Genomic DNA, 24,805 nt, shown 5'->3' on the forward strand with positions numbered 1-24,805 from the left:
ATACTTATATTATGAAGATTATCAAAATAATATACTCGAGTTAAAAGATCTTTAGAGATTAGAAATATTTAAAATCTTGATTGATCATCAAGCTTTTAAGTACTTTGTGATAATTATAAATCTAAATACTTAATAAGTATATTAAATAAAGTTTCTCTTCTGATTCTACTTCTTAATTCAGTATTAATCTGATTATTAAAATACATTATCAGATATACTTAGTTAAAAATTCAGAAAAATAGTAAATGCTCTTAAATATAGTTATTTTTCAAGTCAAAAAGATTGCACTTAAAGATTATTTAAGAATAATTAATTAAGATCAAGTATAAATATATAAATTCTTGAGAAGATTTTGATAAAAAACATAGAGATAAAATTATTAAAATTATAATATGAGAAAATATAATAAGAAGAATAATTCTAAAATATGATAAATGAACTTTTATATTTTGAAAAATACTTAATAATATCAATTGAGAAAGATTCTACTTTTCAAATATATTTTCTAAAAAGATTTATAAATAGCTATTAATAGTATATTATAAAAAGATAAAGCTACACTTACTAATAAAGATATGATACTACTAAAGTGACTGAATTAAAAATATTAATTAATTTACAAATACTTATCTGATGTGCTGATGAATGAAGATTTCTTATGATAAGATTCTGAGACTGTAGAAGTTATTATCAATTTCTAACAAGTTCAATAGTATATTTTAATAAATTTGATAAATAACTTTATAATAAAAAGATCTGTCAATTAAAAAAAAAGTTTATATCTATTATTAATATAAAAAAAAAACTAATATCAAAAAATTGATAGAATTATTTTTGAAATATTACTATGAGTATTATAGAATATTAGATTTAATCATATCAGATTAAAAATTATAACTCATTTTAAACTTCTAAAATAAGTTTATTAAATAATTGAAAGTTAAACTAAAGCTTTCATCAGCTTATTATATATAAATAATAATCAAACTGAGATTGTTAATTAATACCTAATAAATAAACTTTATCTATATATAAATTACTATCAGAATAACTGAAATAAGTGATTATTAATAATAAATCATGTAGTTAAAGCTCTGATAAATAAATTAATTAAAATAGTACTCTTTTTAACTATTTATTAATATAAATCTCAAATATTCTTTGATTTAAAGTTATTATTAAAAATACTATCTAAAGAGAAGAAGTTAAAATAAAAAAATACTTAGTAATATATTATTCAAATAAAGAAAATCTAAAAGCTGACAACTAATAATATAAAAAATATATAAAAAATTATAAAATTATAAATTAATAAGTACTATTATGAATCAGATTTTAAAGTAGAAGATAAAATCTTTCTATTGTTCAAAAACTATAGAATTTAACATCTCAGTAAAAAGCTTATAGAGTAAAATAAAAATCTTATTAAAATTAATAAGAAAGTTGATAATAACTATAGATTATAACTACTGAACAGCATAAAAATTTGCTTAATATTCTTTTTTGATAAGATATAGAAAATTATAAATAACTCTATATCAAAACAATTAAATAAGATACTAAAATTAATCAAAATATAAGATAAAAATGAGTAAAAGATTTAGAAAATTCTAAAAAACTACATTTTCTATAAAAAGCTTTAATAGTAAATAAAATAATTAAAATTTAATAATGATTCAATATAATATTTAATATAAAATATAAAAAAAATTATCATATTTAATTTGAAAATTTTATATTATAAATTTAATAAAAATAAAATCTTTAAAGTAAAAAATAAATAACTGAAGATTTGAAAAAAAAAATAATTATTTAACAGATAAAGTAAATGATAATCTACTAATATAAAAATATATATAAGCTTTAAAGAGAGATAATAAAATAATATAGAATGAGCTCTGTCCAGACTACTTGATAGCATAAGACTACTAAGCTGAAAAGAATAATTACAATTATTTAATAATAATATAGTAATTAAATTCATAATTACTTTATAAATAAATACTCTATAAATATAAAATCTATTTAATAATTATATTAAAAAAAGAGTTAATAATACTAAAAAAATATATATAAATAAATTTTTTTTCTGAACTTATTATTTAGAAATTATTTTAGTATTTTATTAAAATAATTTATTTAATTGATAATTAAATTTTTATTTTATCTGTATATAAAATAAAGCTATAATAATAATTATTAAATTAATATAAATAATTATATATACTTACTAAATAATAACTGAAATAAATATTTTAAAATAGTTTATAATTATAAAAAAGTTAATATATTATAAAAAAATAAATAAAAAATTAAAAATTAATATATATATATATATTAATATTAGTAAATATTTAATTTTTTAATTATTTTATATATTATAAAAGTTTATTTATTAATTAATATAAAAAATCTTTTTTTAATAATTTAAAATATAGAAAATATATCTTTTATTATAAAAAATAATATAAACTGATTTATATAATATTTTAAAAATATGTAAACTAAAATATAAAAAAAAATATTAAAGTTTTAATATTGATCTTTAAAAGATTTTTAGAGATAAAAATTTCTATAAAAATAAATAATAAAATTATATATTAATATAATATAGATAATATATAAATAATGTATATATATATATATACATATTATTAAAATTATAGTTAATTTAAATATATAAACTAACTTTAAATAAGATTAGTATATTTTAAATAGAACTAATATAATAATAAAATTAATAAAATAAAGTAAAGTTTATATTCTTACATCAATCATTATTTATATAAAACTTTAAAATATGAACTTATAAAATATTTTAATAAATTGATTTTTAAAAATAGTTTAATTTGAAATTTTTTTTAGAAAAAATTATATATTTTAACTTAATATATTTTAAATATTCTTTACAAATTAAAATATATAAATATATAATAAATTTTTCTCATTTAATATTAGATAACTATTAAGTTTCATGTTTAATTTCTTGAATTTATATGATTCAGATACAAGATATTAAGTCAATTGGTTGATATAAACATGTTTCATACAATAAGACTGTTTTCTTCTATGTTTAGACCAGATATAGATCCCAATCACATGACTTGCTAGGCCGGATGGCGGAAGAAGCCTTAACGTTGAGGCCAGTGGGGACCCTCCAGCAACTTCTCAGACTTCCTACAGGTTTACGGTGCGCAGTCTAGTTGGTGGCTGGGAACCGTCTAATAGATTAAAAGACTGGAACTCGAACTTTGGAACTCAATCCTTTTAATTTAGTTTTTGTTCCTTATATTTTACATTTCATTTCATAATCTGTTTATATGTCCTCTCGATTTTATCTTCAATTGCAGTTCGTTCTTTTGCTATAAACGATACATGTAGTAGTCGGTCGTTCCACCCTCCTTTGCTCCTTTCGCTTTACCTCTTAAACGCTCAAACCAATGGCTGAAGCACGGATTGAAATTCCTGCAGATGCCGCTGATGTAGATATGGGCGGCGCCACGGAAACCCCAGTTGATGTCGATAGCGCGGAGACTGTTGAAAACGGAGATGAAGCTGAAGGTCCTGCCGGGGCTGACAGGGGAGAAACAAATGTGCCAGCGCCAGAGAGCAAGGAATCCACATTTATCGAGTGAGTAGCCTGTTGGTTCATATGGCAGAAGTGATTCCGCTGCATTGTGATACATGTATCAGACAATCAGCTGGCTTGCTAGATGTAACTCCCAACGGAACCTGCTTTTCGGCCCAGAGCAGCAACTTGTAGCAAGCGCATTGTTTGATTCGACCTGCTCGTGTGTTAACCAGAAACTGACGTACATTTTTATTTTTTTATTATTACATCTTTTTATTATTTATTTATTTATTTATTTATTTATCACTACTATTATTATTATTTTAACCTGTTTCATAGATACCTGAAATCCCCGATCGTGGAATTGATTATCGGCAGAGGCGATGAGCAAACCAGCCTAACAGCCCATCAGGCAATCCTGACGACTAGCCCCTATTTCAGAGACGCTGTCTCCCAATTCTCTGAAGATGGCCCTGTATGCCTCTCCTGACCTTTTATTTGAATATCTCTAGCGACGCTCAAGAGAAAACTTTATTGCACTCCGCAGGGTATATTTCTCTGTAAGGGATGGGAAGCTAACACGTCAACCTGCTCCATAGCGTCGAATTGTGTTAGAGGACGAGATTCTAGATACCGTTGGTTGTTTCCTTCAATACCAGTACACCGGCGAATACTTCCCAAGACGCCTTGCTTCATCCGACGCACTCGAATCCGACCCCACAATGCCAGAAGTCGATGACACTGGTGACCAGCTCTTGAAGCATGCCCGCGTATATACCCTGGCAGAAAAACTCGGACTACAAAATCTCAAGCAGTTAGCCCACGGCAAAATCCATCGCATCAACAGCACAGCGCGTGGGGAAATCGCATATGCAAGATATGTCTATGGCAATACACCAGTGGATGATGTCACTATCCGGAAACCAGTCGCGGCATTTTGGGCCACCAGGAGCCATGTCCTGCGTCACGAGGCAGAGCAAGAGTTCAAGGCCATGTGCTTGGAATATCCCCAGTTTGGCTTCGACGTGCTAAGCCTTGTGCTTGACCAGAAGGAAAAGCGATCCTATGATAGGGATGTTGAAACACCTACGGTCAAGAGCAGCGGACGAAAGAGGACAAGGATGCACTTTAGTTAAACAAACCGCCTTTTTTCTTCCTTTTTTCTTCCTTTTTTTTTTTTTTTTTTTTTTTTTTTTTCCCACCTTAGTGTAAAAGCAGGTAGTATAATTCTTATTTGATTCAGAAAGGGATTTCTACTGCCAGTGTTAATACGTTCTTATTGGGAAATTGTTTCATCCTCTGCCACTTTCGACTCTACCTGTTGCAATCCCCCTGTTGTGCTACATTGATATTCGTCCAATCTGTGTAGACGAATGTTCCGCGTCGGGAGTTCCTACCAGCCCGCTTTCCTCTCATGCTCTGTAGTATTAGAAGTTAGCATCTCTGCCCCATTGCTTATACCCACCCGCTTTGATGTACACTTCACCGATGGCGCGGCTTGAAACACGTGATTTCGGAGGCCTAATCCATTTCCCAAGATCTCCCCCAACGGACCTGGTATGGAAATGGAAGCTTCGCCTCTTGGGGAGCGGCGCTGCCCGGGCTAAAGACGGTACTGGAAGCAGCGGACACGGGCTGCAGCCTCCTGTCTCTTGCCTTTCCAGGTAACTGTGCCTGGTTCCACGGGACCTGCCAACTTGGCCGAAAGCGAGGAATGACTTTTTTTGACTGCGACGAAACAGACATGCAACATCTCGCTGTTGTTCGTGTCCAAGCCTGGAGATGCTTCTGCTGCCCGGATGAACCTATCCATCTATGTTTGGCGTTTTTACCTGCGGGAATACATCTTCGGAAATGTGGACACACTTGGCGGGATGTTCTCGTTCGTTCGTTTTTACCATATTACTCTGCTTTTGTCTCGGTTCCCTTGCTGCTTTGGCCGCAGACCCTACCCCAGATGATTTTTTTCAATCTTCGGAACCGATATATATCTCGACTTCCAGCGACTGGATGAGGTTTCTGGGAGATATTGAAAAATCCGTGAGATCCAAGCTACGCTTTTTCAGTCCTAAGGGTCCATCGCCCATCAATAGAGAGGCGAATATCTTCCAAATCTTTCCTACCCCGCAGGAATTGAAAAACTCTGTCAATGGCTCAAAGGGCCTATTGAAATTGGCCCCAACAGAAGTCCTTACTATATCGTGAGTCTTTCTAAAATTATATGTCGTTGACCCTGAATGGGATCCCGTTGTCGTTCACTCTGTTAATACGACATCTGGTAGTGGCTACGGAAATTGGACCGACAGTGGATGGACTCTCAGGTTTCGTGGAAGCGTTTACAAGCAGCCTAACATATCGAACCACATGCTTCATGCTCTAGCCAGTCTGTTCTTACTCGGCGCTTCGCTAAAGAAATTTCCACCTGCACATTATGCTCACGCCCTCAACGCAACACGAAGCGTATTAATGATTAAGCAAAGCCACAGCAAAGTCTCGTTCCATGTGACCCCGGACATGGATCAGGACGCTGCAGGTGCTGGTTTGGAGGGGACCCCAGTAGAAGGTCTGAATATTGATATTCCTGGGCTCACAAATCTCGAAGGTGACTTCGATTCGTTCATCGAGATTAGGAATGTGTCCGGGGCCTTCCCGATACCTGGAAACGAGACACGCAAAACCCAGCGTCTCAAGCTATATTCTCGGGGTACGGATACTGGAAACTCCACGGCTTACCTTATCCCCCCGGAAGGGCTCACTCTCATCAGCGATATTGACGACGTTCTTCGAGTGTCCAAAATTTTCTCCATTCAGGAAGGTCTGGCTAACCTCTTTGGCCGCCCTTTCTTTCCTTGGATGAACATGCCTGAGATATTTGCAAATTGGTCCCACAGCTTGCCAGATCTGCATTTCCATTATCTGACAACCTCGCCTGAGCAACTGACTCGCCCATACATGGATTATATATTCAGAACATACCCCGTCGGCAGCTTTGATACTAGAATTGTGAATTTAACTGATTTGAAAGCTACCTGGGCAATCCGTGAATTTCTGCTCGATAAAATTTTCCAGACTTTTCCAAAGAGGAAGTTCATAATCGTCGGCGACACAACAAATCTCGATATCATGTCAGGGTACCCGCGGCTGGTGACAAAATATCCGGGACAAGTCCAATGCATTTTCTTGAGAAACACATCAGCCACAGACTCCGCCAATAGGGTCCCGTACAATACCAAAGGATTCAAAGGGATGGATCAACAGATGTTTATGTTTTTTCGCGTCCCAGTAAGTGTTTTTCTTCTCTTGACAAGCTATAGCTTGGGAGAAATAGCGAATAGCCTGCTGATATCTTTCGCACTAGGATGATCTTAAGGGGTTAGATATAGAAAATGGGAACTGTTATAACGAATCTGTTCCTCAAAACCTTACCTTTGGATGGCAAGGTCTCTCCTTGGGCGGTGGCCCACCTTAACCATGCTAGAAAAGGGTATATGCGCTAAGATTTGGACTGAAACTTGTTTCTATTTTATTATTTTGAATTTTTAGTGTTTGTTTTAAAGTTACCTATAGTTATGAATTACTCCTTAACCTGTTATTGCTTTGCAAATAATTATTATTATTTAAAGTAATACATGACCTGGTTAATTATTATTTTTAAAGAATTTGATATAAAAATTATTACTTATCAAAAAATAAATAATGTAATCAATCTGAAAGTCTTTGATTTCTAGTCTTCGAGTTTAAATTTTCAATCTCTTTCTCTATACATTGATCAAGCTTCTAAGTTCTAACAGTTCTAGCTAATGCATTTTGAGTTATTAGAATTTCTTTTATAATTATATAAAAACATGATTTCTCTCTTTTCTACTACTGTCTGATATTGAAAGCTCTCAGCTCTGTGTTTTTCTTTATTAATATAGCAGTACTATATATAATCAGCTGATATTTCTTTACTAGTTGATTAAGAGCTTAGTTGATAGAACTAGAAAGAATCTTCATACAGTATTTAATCATACTACTCTGTAGCATCGACTAATATAAAGACACTAAGATGAATAAACTGAGTGTCAAAAGAAAGTGTGAGAAGCTCTATAATTAAGATCATAAGAGAATAGATATGTAGATGCTACAAGCACTATGAAGAGAAGAGAATAGTGATGAATGAAATGTATATATAGAATTAAATAGTAGTTAATCACTGAATCTTTTGAAGAAATTTTGAGAATTTAAAATGTTTATATACATGAATGAGTAGTAATAGATTATATCTCTAATCTTTCATGAAATAAAGAATTAATAATGCAGTAATCTGAATATTCATGAAGTGCTGATTCTATTCTTCAGAAAGTGTTGATTTTAAAGAACTAATTTTTGAGAAGTGCTAATCTGTGCTAATTCCAAATGCTGAATCTTGAGATGATATTGATTCTTTAGAAGATGTTGATTTTAAAGTGCTTTGATAAGCAGTATGAGAGTAAAAATCTAGTAGAGAAAGTCTTGACATCATACTCATTCTATATTATTACAGAGATAACTTGTTATTTTTTTTAACTCTAATGATCACTCTGACTGTTGAGATAATTTTTATAATGAAGTCAATTTCATCAAAGTTGTAAATATTCTCTGATATAATTTTATACTTCTTTATTGTATAATTCATTAAAATAAATCATTTATATAAAATATTTAAATTCTCACACTGAGTTCATTGATAGTCATATCTATATAAAAACTTTGTCTTTAACTCAGAATATTATTATAAAAATTTATTGACTCAACTTTTTTCTACAATAGTAGAAGCATTAAATTCATACTCTTCAAATAGTAAATGGATTATTTCTAATATAGTTATAATTTGAAAAAACTTTTCTCTTTCATTTATAAATATTATTCATTGAACTAGAGATTTTTCTTCTGTAGAGATCAGTTTCTAATTTTTTAATTAAGTATTTACATGTGTAATTCAACTATGTATATAGTTTATAGATCAGAGAGAAATAGAGAACATTATATAACTTAGAAGCCGCTTTAATAATTTTAATTTGCTGAGCTATATAAACTTTAATAATTAATAAAAATCTAACTTTTTGATTAGAAGTCTTTTTAATGAGAGTGGTTGACATTCTGAATTTTTTAATAGAGCATAAATGATTTGAATGAAAGTGATTCAATAGATGATATGATCTAGCAGATGATTGATTATATTAATTATTTTAAATATAAATTTATTAAATAATTAAACTTTAATAGTTATTTTAATTTATTAATTGTAAAATTAATTAGGAATTTTTTAATCATAAAAAAAATTAAATTATTAATTTTTTATTTTTATTTTAATTATATTTAACAAAATATACCTAAAAATTTTATACATGTAATAAAAATAAATTCATCAAAGTAAAGAACCGGACGGAGAGTCCGCGGCCGCATGCGGCCCTCGCCCTCCTGGGCATCCCCAACAAGGCCTGGCCTCCGCCGTCGCCTCTTCGCGTTTGGCGCGCCCTGGGCCTGGCCGGTCTGTCTACGACACAGAAAGGTCAAAAAGGTAGTTAGTTAGTGGGGCCAGCCAACTCTGGAGTAACTTACCATGTTGCATGGATGCCTACATGGCAACCATAGTGCGATTTCATTCCAGGCTGCGAGGAGTTGGTCAAAGAATTCCACGCAGAGTGGAAGGACAAACGGCCTTCATCGGCCAGTCTGGCGGGCGGGCCACAGGCATTTCTAGCAGCAAAGGAGATCACGTAGGAGCGGTGGACACAGGATTGCAAAAGTCAATTTGGTTAAGAATCTTTATCTGTGTAACATGTTAAATATTGGTTAGATTTTGGTTCTGATTTTTGTTCCATTTGTTTGCTCGTTTGCTTCCGGTTCCCCTCGTTTGGTCCTTTTTTGCTTCGCATATTCATTCCGGCCGAGGAGGCCCCTCGATGCTGCCTCTAACGCTCCAGCCCATGGTCTTACCGTAAGGCTAGTTACAGCTACGGCTATGGTATGTTATTTTCTTCGTTCGTGCTCCTTTGTGTCTAGATTGTTTGCTCTTCCCCCTCCTTTCTCTGTCTCTGTTTTTGTTTTTCCTTCGAATAACTTTAATCAGCATATTGTTTCTAGCCCTGGAGAGGAGTATATATACCTTTCCGGTTGTGGATGTTTACATTTACATTTTTAAACCAGAATAAATCATACTCTGCAAACCGACTGAAAATTCGTGTCTCAACGGAACCCTGTAGCTATATGGCGCCTGGAGCCAGTGTGATTGTTTTAGCCAACGTTGTTTCGGCCAACTAAGTGCCTCGTTGGGCCCCCAACCAGTTGAATAAGTCGCTTGTCTCTTTTGGTAGAATCAATTTTTAGTCTCATATCTCCACTTAATATGAAAGTATTGATTCCGCCTCCTACTCCACACGGAAGAAAAAGTGTGAGAGCAGTTCAAGACATGGCCGGTTTGAATGAAGGCATACTGGCTGAGCGTTTGATGATTCTGCTTCCCTGCTCCTTCTTCAACAACTGATGATATAAATGCTGAAAAATTATCATGTTCTTCAGTCAATTTCTTGATTATCTTCTGCATTTCCTCTTCCCGAAACTTCTTGCGCTGGCGAAACCTTTTAGAGGCGAGGTGTCGTAGGCGCCTCTTGCCATTCCGGTGAATGATATGCAGGTGACCGCATCATAAAATGGGAGTGAGTTCTCCTTTTATGTTCCCTTCCATCAAGCCATCCTCGGCGACAGGCTAGCCGAAATGCCAGGACTGCTCGGTTGTTTCTATGGTTGCTTTTTGTGAACCAGAAGAGCGTGGGCTCCAACACGGAAGCCCCTGCACTTTGCTGCCAATGAAACTCCTGTTATCCAAGGGCTCCAGCGATTCTTCTCCCTGGAACGGTCGTGGCGTCGTAAACTCACATTCAACCTCTTTGCGATCGCCACTGTTTCCTAATTGGGATGGCCTTGGCGTTGGAAAAAACAACGATCCACTGCGGTTTGATCAAGGATTTCGGGATTTTGGGAGTTGGGGATGGTCTCAGCTCTGGCTCCGTGCGAGGATTCATCAGGCATTTTCCAAAATATAGTTATACCGCAGATATTGCTCCTCAGCCGTTCTGACATTGTCATTTTCATCCGAAATAACTAATCTTTATTTTTTATTTATTTTTTTCCCCCCCCACCAGACTAGTTAATGAGTTTTCAGATATCGAGCAATCCATATCAACGATAGATTTTCCACGCAAGGCAAATCCACTGACGGGAGTGAGCACGACCGATGCCCATGCTGTAGCCCGTGCAATCGATACGGAGACCATAGATCTGTTATTTTACAGATCCCATTCGCTAAAAAGCGGTTGGGCGCAACACACGCGTGATGGATATGTTCTTGGTGTAGTTAGTTAACTACTCTCCATGGTTTAACTGGGTCGGACTCTGCAAAACCATACGGCGCATACTATCTATCTCCTTCGTGGGGAGGAGGAACTTATCGTTGGAACGCCGCAAAACCCCAAAAGGCTATATAATCCTATTAAGGCGTATGATGGATGCGACAGCGCTTATTGAAACGGATTAGATGAGTTATAGTGAATAGGTAGTTACCGTTTATATTAGCCAGCTCAATGCATAACTAATGTTTAAGAATAGACTCTCGTCTTGGCCGCCGAGGCATTTTTTTGGCGCCGTCCACTAACCACCCGCTGTTAACCAATTGTGTGCCTGCAGTAAAACTCCACCCAATAAGCAATAAATATAAAAAGGAAGCCTGGCAGAAAAAAGACACTAAAAATGCTTCGATGTCGGGGAGATAATTAGCATGGATCAAGCTTTGGGGAGGCCACTTAGTCAGCAAGATTGAGATTAACGTAATCCACCACCTAACTGGACACCTCTAATCCGAATTCTTCACATTCATTATATTATTCAATATGTCAACCACCTCAAGCAAGAAAGCTTCAAATCAAGAAGGAAGACTATTACTAGTCATTAAAGCCTATGAAACAGGGCAAATTTCATCTATTTGAGCTGCTGCTAAGGCGTATGATGTCTCTCATAGCACTGTAACTAATAGAATGCATGGTGCAGCCTCATGCGCGAATTCTCAGCTAAAACATCAAAAACTGACCTCTACAGAGGAAGAATCTCTAGTTCAATGGATAATATCGATGGATGAGAGAGGACAGCCTCCCTGAATCACAACTGTATGAGAAATGGCCAATTTACTACTTGCAGAGTATGAATCTAGCTGCTCTACTACTATAGGAATCAACTGGGTGGGTTCACAGATTCATACAATGACATCCTGAACTAAAGACTAAGTTCTCATGAAAGGATGACTATCAGTGAGCTCTTTGTGAGGATTCAAAGCTTTTACATGAGTGGTTTACCTTGGTGAATCATACAATAAAGAAGTATGGGATTCTGCCAGAGGATATCTACAACTTTGATGAAATTAGCTTCATGATGGGGGTTATTTCAACAACCTGGGTGATTACTAGAGCTGAGAGAGAGACCATCTCTCATACAGCCAGGAAATAGAGAATGAGCAACTGTGATTGAGGCAGTTAATGCTACAGGCCGAGCTCTACCTCCTATGATTATACTGAAGGCCAAGCTTCATCAAGATTCCTGATATGAGCAACTACCAAAGGACTGGAAAATTGGCATTAGTAAGAAGGGTTGGACCACAGATGAGCTTGGTTTAACCTGGCTGTGAAAGGTGTTTAACAGAGCTACTAAGGCTCATACAATTGGCAGCAAGAGACTGCTAATTCTGAATGAGCATGATAGTCATGCCGCAGTCAAATTTGACAAGTTCTGCCTGAATCACAGCATTATAGCATTATATATGCCTCCTCACTCCTCTCATTTACTGCAGCCACTAGATGTGAGCTGCTTTTCATCATTAAAGAAAGTGTACAGCAAGAAGATGGAGCAGAGCATGAGACTGAAGATCAATTATATTGATAAGAAGGAATTCCTAGTTAGCTACACAGCAGCTAGGCAGAAGGTCATGAAGAATACTACTATAAGAAGCAGATTCAAAGTCACAGGCCTAGTGCCATACAATTCAGATGAGGTTTTTACCTGACTATGTACTCAATTTCATACTTCTATTCCCCTGGGGTCAGCTCACAGATCTCAGCACTCCTGGACCTCTAAGACTCTCAGCAATGTGACTCAATTAGAGCAGCAGAGCAGCAGAATTAAATATCATACAGAGGTTCTTTCCAGTCCTATCAATCAGGCTCTTGATCAACTAGTGAAGAGATGTCAAATGACCATGCGTAATGCTGCTCTACTAGCAAAGGAAAATGTGAAGCTAAGAGCTGCCAATGCTAGGCAGAAGTGAAAGAGAGAGAAACCATGTTTCTATATAGCTAAAGAAGAGATTCTAATGACTCAGGAGGTGTTAGCTAGTAAGGCTCAGACTCAGGAGCCTAATCAGCCTACTGAGGGGGTGGTTGAGGATTTGAACCCAGGGATTAGAAAGTGAAGACCTCCCACCTGCAGCAAGTGTAATACCCCTGGACATAATATTAGAGCATGTCCACAGGCCTAAGGGTCTATCCTATATAATTTCTATATAGAATTCCTCGTGGTTGTTGCTTAATTTAAAAGTTTGTCAAATACATGTGGGGGAGCTGTCTAGTTAGGTGGTAGGTGGTGGATTACGTTAGTTAACTAACTAGTTATAGTTATGCTATTGAGTACTATCTTCGCTACAGTAATTCGGCTCGAAATTATCCACGTAGCTACTTTTGGCGCTATAATTACATGGGGCTGGGGGATTTACAGTATGCGGAACGCTGCCACCGTGGATTTCATAGAATAGTAAAAGCAAGGGAGTTAGGTGGTTGATGGCGGTGGAGGTGGCGGTGATTCTGTTTAAAGTTGGTTGATCAAATCCCCTTTTAGTTACGCAAACAATGCCTTGGCGCAGGATGCACCGGTTGTGGCTTGGGAAACATGAACAAGAGCGGATCTCAATGTGGATTGCCTTTTTTTTTTTTTTTTTGTGATACCAATGCCACCTAGCTTACCAACCTCAGCTTCTCCGTCTTCGACCAAGGTGACTGACTGGTTCTGTACCAGTATCTTCTAGCCCACTGATAGGCAATGAGTTCTGCGCAATTTAATGACTGTCAGGTTATCACTGTGCGAGCCATCGCACTGAAGCTGGATATTTTACTATTCAAGGTCTGTTCATTGACATATTGGGGTTTGGGCGGGGTGATCATTGCTCAGACTTTCTTATGCAACTCATGACCTTCACTACCCAGGGTGCTGCTTTGACCACCAAGAGGGAACTGGTTGTTTGGGCAGGGCACACGCTGAATATTATACTGTTGGATTCTGTTCACATCAACAGGTTCTGGAAGGACATAAGCGATAAAATGGTAAGGCAGATTGCGAGGATATGTGAGACTAACTTTGGAGAAAGTGGTGTGGGAAGTTGATTTTTCATGAAAATGCCAAGTGAGTCTGATGAGGGGCACTTGGACAAAATACCATGCAACTATATAGGCTGAACTTAGGCACTAAGATGCCTTGGCCCTTAGCCATACTCCTATCCACATTGTGGTTATTAGACTTCACAAATATCTTACAGGACCAAAGCAGTTTTGCCGGCCCTAGAGGAATATGTAAAGGAGAAACCCAAGATGGTTCACCTCACTAATATTCCAACACAATTTGTATAGATGCACTAGATATAATTGCTCTCAAGTTTCAATGTGACAGGTTGCAATATCTGTAAAAATACTCATTCTACTGAATAACTACCAACTATAAAACTATAAAACACAAATGAATGTGGCCAAATTCTGTGCCTTCCGCAAATTCTCCTTCTTGACTTTGGGTAATTGATGCCTAGGCTCCCAAAACCCTAAGCCATGTAAAAGAAGAAGAAGAAGAAGAAGAAGAAGAAGAAGAATTACGCAGATGAACAACCAGAGAAGTCTGCAAGTAGACAGTAGTTGGTAATGTGTCATATGAAGTAAAGGAGTACAACTTCAGAAAAAGGGAAATATCACATTGATCATGACACTGGGTCAATGAGCCTGTCAATTATTCAAGTCCTACTAGAGTTAGAAGGCGTCTTATGCTATGCAACATTTCTCTCAAACACAGCCTTCATGTGTTGAAGCTCTTTGCTAAAACAAGTCTTCATCAGTCTGCTCTTCTTTCTTGCTGAGTTAGCAGACACACTGAACAGAGCTTGACTCATTCAAAATCAACTATCATTGCATGTTGGCAAGTTGGGTTCCAAAGTATATTTCACAGCTCCATGTCACCATGGAGAACTCCTTTAAAGTGAATGGCTTGGAGGGCATGATATACCATGGAGGATGCATCTGCAGTATGGCTGAGTGTCCTGACTTTTTGAATTGCTTCTTCCACCCAGCTCAAAAATAACATGTGAGTGTAGATTCTGCCATTGTAGTAATAGGGATGCTTTAACGCCAGCTGGACGATGCCAAGACAGACTGGAATACATTCACCTTGGAGATCTCGGAGCTCATCATAGATCTGCTTTTCATGTTCGAGCTTATACAGATGCTTGTATTTCACACCCTTGGCGACCACAGTGTATCCATGTGATGAGAGCCTCACCTTGAACAGTGCCCCACAGCTCCCTGCCTAGTAGAGGGGACAGCAGTCAGCATCTGGGCCACAATCCATGGCAAGATGTCTCTGGAGATGAGAACAGAAGCTGTGTATCTGGATTTGGCCCTTCCGGTGCCCCTGGCAGTTGGGGCATGATGGATCAAGAGGGCTACCATCCTTGAGCGCAAGGAGACATTGCTGAGAGCAGTATGGGCGGGTATTAATGGCTGGTGATTCAATGGCATTGAGCATCCACTGAGAGCCACTGACTTCCCTGTGTCCCGGGACACCTCGCGGCTTTGCAGCTGACCCAGGTCTTCTTCTTCGCGTTCGACCACGAATGCCAGATTGCAACGGCGTAAAGGGAAGAGATGGGGGAGGAAACAATGAGTGGGAGGTCATCAATCAGTTTTTTGTCTTCAGGTGGCCGGCATCCGGATTGCAGCGTCATCCCGAAGGGGGGAAGGTTACAGGGTTGTCTGCCACGGTACCAGGGGGCGCATGTTTTGGGTGAGCAGCGGATGGAGTCTGCTCCAGTATTTCAGAATACTCCACTGGCCAAACATCAAGCCTCACAGCAGCATCATGCCACTCCCGGGGTACTGCTGGTGAGGTCAATGCTCTGATTGTGAACACCAGAACCTGCACGACAGCTGTCAACTGTAGCTCAACCTTGCTAGTCACCTTGACGCCCAGGTCTGGTCTGCAAAGCGCACACTGAACTGAAGATGGATCATCTGGGATATAAACAAAGATGAAGGTTTCTCCAGTGCATATATAGCTGTAATGCAACTCTTTGTGAACCATGTAAGAGAAGAGCTGAGTTGTGGCTGCAGCAACAAGCCGTTTACAGCAGAAGTCAACATCATCAGAGTCCTGACCAATCACATCCTGAGCAGGACGGATCTCTTTGGTCAGTCCTGTGGCCATCTCAGCCTGTGTGAGTTTGTGAGGCACCTTATATTTAATTGCAATCACAGGAATGGGTTCATCACACTCCTGTCAGCAGACACAGAATTGATCTGCCTGCTCTTCTGTAGTCAAAGCAGACTTCTTCTTTCTCTTCTGATCTTTGCTTTTATCTTTGGCTGATGATCTGATTTCTGTTGCAGGGTCGGTGGGCATTTGTCTAACCTCTTCACTCAGTGAATTCTCCTGCGGATGCCCCAGATTTGTATAGCCTTCAAAGATAATGGAATCTCACAGCCCAAGTGCCTCCCTGAGAACCTCATTTTCCATGATTTAGCTGACTATGATGTGAACATGATTTTCCACAGTGTCTCATTCATAGTATCGGAGATCCAATTCTGAGGTGATTGAAGTGATGAGGTGGTGGACATACTCAAGCTGATGTTTTGACAGGAACAGTTTTTCAGTCAAAAATGATGGATCACTGTTGAATCTCTCCCACACCATCATCTGCTCGGCAATGAAGGTGTCCCATAATGTGATACGTGAAGGAACCCTCAGATTAGCTGGATTTATTATGACACCCTGAGTTGTTCTTGTAGGGTCTGTCACAGTGCGGATTGCGAGCAAAAAGCTCATGACAGATGTGAAGGAACTGTGGCAATGTTGTAGGCTCTGAATTTGCTTCTACTTCTTCATGTTGTTGCTGCTCCTCCTGGAGGAGTTGTCTTTACTTTTTCAACTGTGTTTTGATGATTTCCCGCAATGTTCTCTCTTTCTCGAGTTCAGCCAGTAGTTCTTGCACTCGGCTCTCCATTCTGGTAGCTGAAAGGGTAGATTCTGCCAGTTCGCAGTGCGTGACAGATTCTATCAGAATCCAGACAAATTTACCAAAAGATCTGCTTGCTAGAAGTGCTTATCAAATGGGGTGCTTGCTTCGTGGTGAGAATGGTTTGTTGGACGTCTGAAGTGGTTGTATTGGTAGCCTATCTCAGGGATGCTATATACTACTGTGCAGTGCGCTAGTCCATAATAGGAAGCCTAGGCTCCAACATGTAGGAAACGTTCAGTCACATGACACGGGCTACTGGCAATCTTATCGCAACAAGTTGTGTGTTTAAGAGCGCCAGGGCTTGGTTAACCTCCATCATTCCTTGCCTGAGGTTAGAAGGGTTTATTCCCAGTACGCTCAATCGCAGCTGGACGCCACAATGGCCTTTTTGAAACTAGTAAACTTGGACGGCAAAATGGTGAAACCAATTTCTCCTCCCTTTGTAGAAGAGTCTGCTGTTTAATGTTACTGTTTCTGAATCTGCTCTGGAAGAGACGATGGTGATTAACCCTGTCTTCTATTTGATACTCTTTTCCTTCTTCATATATATTCAATTCGAGGATCACCGTGAAAAATAGAATCCCTTCACTTTGGATATTTATGATCGTGAAGTAATATTTAATTGTGATGCCTGCGGTTGGCCTTCGGCCTTGGCAGTTCCAGCGCAATCCGGCAAAATCGTTGTTGGCAAAGCATCCCGCAAGCAAACTACGGATTAACCCAACCCTCGACTGCTATTCCCCGCCACATCCCTTATTTATCATCTGCATCCTCGTCATCCTCTTCCTTCTCATGGGGTGTATAAGCAAAACAATTCCATCCGCCCAGGTCAACAGGCAATACCAATGCGTCTATTCGCCCGTCTTGAGGTGCTGGCTATCCTAGCTTGTGCAGTACCTATAGCCGCTATCCCCTCGTTCCTAAGCAACAGCTATCCTGCTCATCCGGCGGAGGGCGTATCTCTTTTCCCGCAAACTCAGCCACAGGCTCCTCTGGGTCTATGGACCAGGCTCCGCAACACTGTCATCGAGAGATTATGGCGTGTTCCGCCGCAACTAAACAAAAACAGACCTGGCAAACAGGGCAAATTTCCTCTCTTCTCCGCCCCTGTTTCTTTGAGGGCACGATACGGCGATGATGTCGTGCTGCGATTTACAATACGGAATGCAGAGGAAGTCAAAGCACTTGCTGAGGCTTCCAATATTCTATTCTTAGATGTTTGGGCCTCTACGGATGAGTGGGTCGATATCAGACTGACCAAGGATGTGGTAAGTATCTGAGTTGTCATGCATTATCTTTTGCAAAAGTGATGGTTATATCGAACACTTCTGCTTAATTAAAACGTCTCCTGCAGGTCCCGTCACTTCTTGGCTTGCTCCCACAATCACTACAAACATCCCATATCCCTTTAATTCATGACCTGCCTCAAACCATATACGAATCATATCCTTCCTCGTCTCAACGTTCCTCATATGACGTGCAAGGTTTCTCGCCATCTACCAAACACTCTTCCGACATAACGAATATATTCTTCCAAGATTATCAGCCGTTTTCGGTGATTGTTACTTGGATGCGTTTCCTAACCTCGATGTTTTCATCTCACGTGCAAATAATTAATATCGGGTCTACATTTGAGGGTCGTGATATCCCAGCTCTTCAGATCGGAGTGTGGCCAGCTAATAACCCCAAACCTCGCAAAACAGTTGTCGTTTCAGGAGGATCCCATGCGCGAGAATGGATCAGTGTTTCGACAGTGAATTATGTTGCGTACTCTTTAATCACCAGCTATGCAAAATCCAAGCACGTTGCTGAACTTCTACAACAATTCGACTTTATTTTCATACCAACCCTCAACCCGGACGGCTATATCTACACGTGGGAAGTTGATCGCATTTGGCGGAAGAACAGGCAAGAAACGAGCCTGCCCTTCTGTCCCGGTGTGGACTTGGATCGTACTTGGGGGTTCGAATGGGATGGCAATATCACGGCGGATAACCCTTGCTCAGAAAGCTATCCGGGAGAGGATCCATTTGCTGGAGTCGAAGCGAAGCAATTCTCACAGTGGGCGAAGAACCAAACGGCACAGAACAATATTGAATTCGTCGCCTTCATCGACCTCCATTCCTATTCTCAACAAATCCGCTATCCATATTCGTACTCTTGCCTACCGAATCCTCCCAACTTGGAAAACCTGGAAGAGCTAGCAATAGGGATTGCCAAGGCCATTCGATTGACGAACAGGGAGACTTACGAAGTGAGCTCCGCCTGCGAAGGGTTCATGGCATCCCAGGCAAAAGCAAAGTCAGACGATCCTTTTCCCCGCATCGAAAGGACGGGAGGCAGTGCTCTAGACTGGTTTTATCATGACTTGAATGTCAAGTATTCCTACCAAATCAAACTTCGCGATAGAGGCAGCTATGGATTCCTCTTGCCTAGAGAAAATATCGTCCCCACGGGTCAAGAGATGTTCAATGCCGTGATGGTATTGGGCAGATTTTTATCCGGGCATGATGGGTTTGGGCACTTAGATTGGGAAGATGAATCCCAGCGTCCCAAGGCCGACGAAGATGATATTCCTAGCGAAAATGAACTTGGTGAGAATGACGACTCTTGGATACCGTTTGATTACAGGAATCATGATGATCAAAATGAAGGGGAAGGTTATGACAATGACGAGTGGGGTTTTCGCAGGAGGCGTAAGGGGTAAAAATTTTGGGAAACAACCTAAGTTATTTTTTTCATTCCCCTTTGGCATTCTCTGGCATATTTTGTTTGGTTGGATTTTCTAAATACCCTTATTTGCTACAGTATTCGACCATTTTCTCTTTGGTATATACGTATGTTGAATTTCAACCACCACCCACCCAATTTCATTTACTTTTTAAAGGCATTTTTTGTCTGTACACACCCTCGTCGATAAGAGCTGATGCCGTGTCGCATATCCAGATTGGGCCTTGTTTTCTGTCTTTTTAGATCGGTTTCTTAATCGTATTTCATTTCATCTCTCCACTGGCCTTCTAACTTGTACCAATTGTCATAAATAATATAATATGTGTGCACACATACATACGGTATTCTTCCCCTTAACATTATTTTGAATCGGATATCTCTACAAAATGTACGTACACGAAATTAAAAATTTGCACAGAAAAACCATGTCATAACTCATTATAATGTGTGCGTCCATCAACTCTAAATTCGATATCAATTCCATCAATCTTAGGCGGTAATTATTATTTATATATCTCCCCCCTCCAAATCATGCGGGTCAAACTGGCTCGTAACATTCGCCGCTCTTGCTAGCCTTGCCCGCGCCGTCCTCCGCGACCGCTCGAGGTCAAATACCCTTACCTCAACATTTGCGGTTGGTGGTGTTTGGGGAATTGAGCGTGATGAAGGTGTTGACATATTTTCTTCTCGAGTTATTATTGAGGATGCTCTTTTGGGATCGTTCTCGGGTCCCAATTGAAGAGTGAGTTTTGTGGAGTGACGCAGTCGGTGTGATTCAGAAGATGTAGGCGGGGAAGCTGCTGCTATCTGTGGTCTTTTGAGGGCTACGTCTTTGGTTGCTGTTGGTGACTTCCCTTTATTGTGGATTGGTGGGAGGGTGTTATCTGGGGTGGAGATTTCGGAGGAACCTGAGGAGTCGGGACAGAAAAGACGGGGTCGATTTGGGACAGTAAGGGTGTTGAGCCCGAGCAAACGCCATGCGTGCGCGAAAGAGGAGTGGGAACGTGATGATTTTTCAGCATGAGCTGGTGGGTTAGGACTGGGTTGGGTGGGGTGAGGATGGGATCTGCTTAAAAGTGTGAAGGCGGCTAATACCAAAATGTACTCTGTGCAGAGCAGGACGATCCAGATCGGTATGAGAAGAAGCCTCAAGGAGTTGAAAATGATACCCATTAGAGCCCGTGATACATGAAGGCTGTTACGATAGGAACGTCTGAAAAATACGATTACCGTCCCTTTATCTTCCTCTCTGCGTCTCCATTCCTGCTCCTCCGCTTGCTGTGCGGCTCTTTTCACCCTCCTTAGAACTTCCTTTCGTCTATTATTTCCAGGGCGATGTATGCGAGCTTCTTCTTTGTCTGTGATATCATCATCGTCTTGGTCGCACTCGCTTTTGGAATCAAAAATCCCGTAAAAACGAAGTGCGGCATCAAGTTCTGAAACGGGTAACAGAATTGTGGCAGTCTCGATCAAGAAAAGTATGTAAACCCAATGGCTACTCTGTTTGGAAGCTTTTCGTACCGGTGGCTCTGCACTTATATCATCTTGATACAGGGCTAGGGCTCTCTGTTTCCAATCTTTTCTGTGATGGAGTTTCATCCTTCCTCGAAGACCGAATGTAGCTTTGCGGACTGCAGAGTCGAATGCGGCAGTGAGTGCGTTGAGGTTGAAAATTACGAGAGCACTGACGATTGTGATGATAGGTAAGGTGATGGCGAAGGCGTTGACCGTGCTCGAGTTGGACTCGATGAATTGCATACTAAAAATGCCCTAAACGAGAGTTAGGATTCTGTCAGAATAGAAAGTATCGATGGAGCACAGCCTACCGTGCCAAAGGAAAGGGGGAGGAAAAGCAATGTGATGTATGTTAATAGGCGAATATTTTCCCCCTGGCGAACGGCAGTTCGGCTATCAAATACAGCAGCGGTCGATTGGAGCTGAACAGATTAGTTATCACTCCCAAAGTTCTGCCATTATTGGATAAATTTGTTGGAACCTACCCCCTCTCGAAGATCCCTTACATCCTGTATACCCCGTCGGATGCGAACTATTTTGGGTTTAAGGAGTTCGATTCCCTGTTCGATGTTACTGACTCCAGCATCCCAATCTTCAGGGCTGATCCTTCCATCCTGAATTTTGGGCAGGGAGTCGATTTTGAAAGTTTCCCAGGTTGCGATTGTTTGCTCTAGGGTGCGCTGGTTTGTAGGTCAATTTCGAATCCATTGAGAGCAGAAGTTAGAGTTAATCCGTACCTCAAATAGTTTATATGTTTGAAGAGCCCAGAAGTATGTTTTGGACAAGGAGAACTGCGGGTCGTCGGCCATCAAATCTACCAAATATTAGCGTTAAAGTTGCCTAAGTACTGTGTATTGTTTGTCTGAACAAATGGGCACTACCAACCACTTCTGTCCTCCATGAATACGACATCAGACTAAAGATTGGAAAAGTTAGTCAAGACATAAGACATTTCCAATCTTGGGGATGAAAGTACCGGCGATTTCATCTCCGCGTCTAGCGCATCGATGGCATTTTCCCATCTTGATCTTGCATGAAACAAAGCCACAACAATCCAATACAGTAGAAGTTGGCCAGGGGATTGACCGGGATCATAAGATCGAAAGAACCGAGCGCCCGTTTCTTTCGCATAACGAGGTTTAAAATAAGTGTCACCTAACTGGTAACAAGTGAATACCTCGTCGAAATGACCACATAATAAGAACGAAACAGTTTCTTCGTGTATATAACGATGCTTTGTACACTTCCGCTTCCCGAATGGACACGACCTTCGAATCTGGCGGGGATCAGGTTTCACTGTACCCAGTTCGAAAAAGTCCAAGGTGACGTAATAGAAAGAAAAATGGTATTCGTATATGTATGAAGACCAGCTCTACAAATATTAGGATATGGCTAAAAAAGAGATATTCTCTCCCAAAAGGGAATTTCATGATTCTTTCAAACGTTCGTACCGTGTTTCGCAGCTGGAGCAGATTCACTTTCGCCCAATTCAAACCGTTCAGATTTCTATCGACAAATGCCGCGATGTGACTCATATCTAGACTGCAAATAATACATCAGTATGGCGGGTTACTAGGAAGGGGACTTTGATATATCTCAGACCTTGAAGATGTCCCAAAGATACAATTGAGCACCAGCGGCGAAATATCCGTTACATGTAGTATCCGAGCAAACTTTTTAACATGCGCAGTACCCTTGATCTTTTCCGCCGGACGATCTGCTTCTAGCACCGTTGCTGGAATCGTCTTCAGAGCGTCAAATATGACAGACAGAGGAGCATGGGCCTCATTGTAAACCAGATTTCGCGGCTGATATCGATCATTATCCACCGACAACTCCTCAAACAGGACCCGGCAGCGTAACTTGTAGTCCAATGAAGCCTGCTCTAAGAGCGCAAAAAGCTTTCGATAGGCAGCTCTGTAACTCCACGACATCCATGGACGAGGCTGCGTGACTAGGTTTTGAATGGAGAGGGATCCGCGCCCTTTGTAGTATTTTCTTACAAACTGCTCATCCTCTGCTGCGCCGGGTTGAAGGATGACTTTCCAAATGTCTGAAAAGTCAGGGGGATTGGCCTGGTTGGGATTAGCAAATATAGTATCATACACTACGACTAGGAATATGGACGTGTATTTATTCGATAGGGTTACCTCGGGGAGATTTCCAGCAGTCGTTAACGCTCTCGTGGGATTGCTCATTATTGATCACAACATACCACTGACAGAGGTGGTGGTCTGGTACTGGAGGTTTGGCAGACGTGGATTTGTTAGCTTGCACGGCTGAAGGGCTTGATGCTTGAAGTAGTATGAAGAGTCCAGGGAGCTAGAACTCTGGAGGAACACCGCACAATTTGCTTGCATCTGGCTGAGATAGCCCTCTCTTCCAGGAAATATGCAGTGACCAACGCCGCATGAGCAACTGTCAACAAATCCTGTGCATGATGCAGATCTATTTAGGGATCATACCGCATCATCCCAAGCGACAAGGTTTTCGTGTCAAAATGATATTTATTCTCTGATCCCCGTTCACACCTTGTGTCTTCATGTGTCGTGCGTTGCATGTTACGTGGCGCGGAATTGATATATCTTGACGAAGCTTAAGGGGAACATTTAGTTAACTAAAATATTGGCAACATCAGCTGAGCTAAATGATTTTAGTTTAACGCGGGACTCACGAGACTGAATTTTTATCTGCCCAGGCGGTGGAGATGGATTCATTCCTTCATGTGGAGAAGTCAAGCATTTTAAATCATGTCATTATTTATTTGCAACCAAGAATTGCTCTTTTCGCGGGTGGATGAGGAATCGCAAGTTGACAACCCAATTTCAACAGCGTTTGAGCGACCAGAAATGAACCTGGCTTGAGCTCATCCTTCCATCTACCGACCCGGGACCAGATATTTATATAACCCACCCCCCCTCCCTCCAAAACCCCAAATCTGCTACGCAAATACATACTTGTTATTCTACGTAGAACGCAGGAATCAAAACGCTAGAATCGACTCGAGGTTGTTGGAACCGTCCCAATTCGTCCAATAAGATTCCCTCCTGAGACACTGACGGCATGTAACTAACTTCGTGTCCTGGAAGAAAAGCTTAATGCTATTTTGAAGGTTCACTCACTACCTTCAAAGTTGGAATCTGCGGCCCAAAAGAATCAACAGGGTACCATTGTAATTTGTTTGTAGTCTGATAACGCTTCTCACGAGGCTGAGCTTGCTCGTGGGATCGCCATCTCAGTTGAGTTCTTGCAAAAATCCAAGTATTTAACCGAGGAAGATGACGTGCTTGGTTCAGTTCAGTTCAGTGGCAGGTTGATATATCCCTTTCATCGATATGCGCTGATGAATTAACCCGAGCGGCTTGTCCCTATGAAGCCGGCGAAAAATACATCCCATCCCTGCCTGGGTTTTGCAACTTAATTCCACAGCCTCTCCTATCGCGAGGTCTCACGATGTACAGTGCAAAGAGATCATCAAAGGGCGGTGTCAGGTGCGAGAAGTTAAAAACATAGATAACTAACTAAACCACTATTTAGTTGGGCACCCTGAAGAGTGTGAAAGGCTTATGCATTCCCCTATTTTTGTTTCTATTTTTTTTTTTTTTTTTTTTTTTTTTTTTTTTTTTTTTTTTTTTTTTTTTTCAACTGGGTTTTGA

General features: G+C 39.6%; 7 protein-coding genes across 7 annotated transcripts; 4 read left to right on the plus strand and 3 right to left on the minus strand.

Moving 5' to 3' along the window:
* Nucleotides 1–3,440: 3,440 nt before the first annotated feature.
* On the plus strand, nucleotides 3,441–4,707 carry PAAG_09020 (hypothetical protein; the record flags this gene model as incomplete). The annotated part of the gene is made up of 3 exons (XM_002789016.1): nucleotides 3,441–3,631; nucleotides 3,911–4,046; nucleotides 4,171–4,707. 3 exons carry the CDS (start codon nucleotides 3,441–3,443, stop codon nucleotides 4,705–4,707), a joined length of 864 nt encoding a protein of 287 aa, XP_002789062.1.
* A 178-nt stretch (nucleotides 4,708–4,885) lies between these two features.
* On the minus strand, nucleotides 4,886–5,317 carry PAAG_12678 (hypothetical protein; the record flags this gene model as incomplete). The annotated part of the gene is made up of 2 exons (XM_015848140.1): nucleotides 4,886–4,990; nucleotides 5,126–5,317. The coding sequence occupies 2 exons, from the start codon at nucleotides 5,315–5,317 to the stop codon at nucleotides 4,886–4,888; spliced, it is 297 nt and encodes a 98-aa protein (XP_015702246.1).
* Nucleotides 5,318–5,386: 69 nt separating this feature from the next.
* PAAG_09021 (hypothetical protein) lies at nucleotides 5,387–7,040 on the plus strand (the record flags this gene model as incomplete). The annotated part of the gene is made up of 3 exons (XM_015846708.1): nucleotides 5,387–5,772; nucleotides 5,854–6,853; nucleotides 6,930–7,040. 3 exons carry the CDS (start codon nucleotides 5,387–5,389, stop codon nucleotides 7,038–7,040), a joined length of 1,497 nt encoding a protein of 498 aa, XP_015701750.1.
* Nucleotides 7,041–8,996: 1,956 nt separating this feature from the next.
* Nucleotides 8,997–9,316, plus strand: PAAG_09022 (hypothetical protein; the record flags this gene model as incomplete). The annotated part of the gene is made up of 2 exons (XM_002789018.2): nucleotides 8,997–9,113; nucleotides 9,188–9,316. 2 exons carry the CDS (start codon nucleotides 8,997–8,999, stop codon nucleotides 9,314–9,316), a joined length of 246 nt encoding a protein of 81 aa, XP_002789064.2.
* Nucleotides 9,317–14,833: 5,517 nt separating this feature from the next.
* On the minus strand, nucleotides 14,834–16,093 carry PAAG_09023 (hypothetical protein; the record flags this gene model as incomplete). The annotated part of the gene is made up of 2 exons (XM_015846709.1): nucleotides 14,834–15,196; nucleotides 15,635–16,093. The coding sequence occupies 2 exons, from the start codon at nucleotides 16,091–16,093 to the stop codon at nucleotides 14,834–14,836; spliced, it is 822 nt and encodes a 273-aa protein (XP_015701751.1).
* A 1,656-nt stretch (nucleotides 16,094–17,749) lies between these two features.
* Nucleotides 17,750–19,611, plus strand: PAAG_09024 (hypothetical protein; the record flags this gene model as incomplete). The annotated part of the gene is made up of 2 exons (XM_002789020.2): nucleotides 17,750–18,172; nucleotides 18,259–19,611. The coding sequence occupies 2 exons, from the start codon at nucleotides 17,750–17,752 to the stop codon at nucleotides 19,609–19,611; spliced, it is 1,776 nt and encodes a 591-aa protein (XP_002789066.1).
* Nucleotides 19,612–20,141: 530 nt separating this feature from the next.
* PAAG_09026 (hypothetical protein) lies at nucleotides 20,142–23,347 on the minus strand (the record flags this gene model as incomplete). Its single annotated transcript, XM_015846710.1, has 9 exons — nucleotides 20,142–21,404; nucleotides 21,461–21,571; nucleotides 21,635–21,829; nucleotides 21,887–21,963; nucleotides 22,035–22,065; nucleotides 22,126–22,304; nucleotides 22,392–22,521; nucleotides 22,601–22,691; nucleotides 22,752–23,347. 9 exons carry the CDS (start codon nucleotides 23,345–23,347, stop codon nucleotides 20,142–20,144), a joined length of 2,673 nt encoding a protein of 890 aa, XP_015701752.1.
* Nucleotides 23,348–24,805: the final 1,458 nt, after the last annotated feature.

The sequence above is a fragment of the Paracoccidioides lutzii genome, assembly GCF_000150705.2.
Source record: "Paracoccidioides lutzii Pb01 unplaced genomic scaffold supercont2.62, whole genome shotgun sequence".
NCBI classification, from domain to species: domain Eukaryota; kingdom Fungi; phylum Ascomycota; class Eurotiomycetes; order Onygenales; family Ajellomycetaceae; genus Paracoccidioides; species Paracoccidioides lutzii.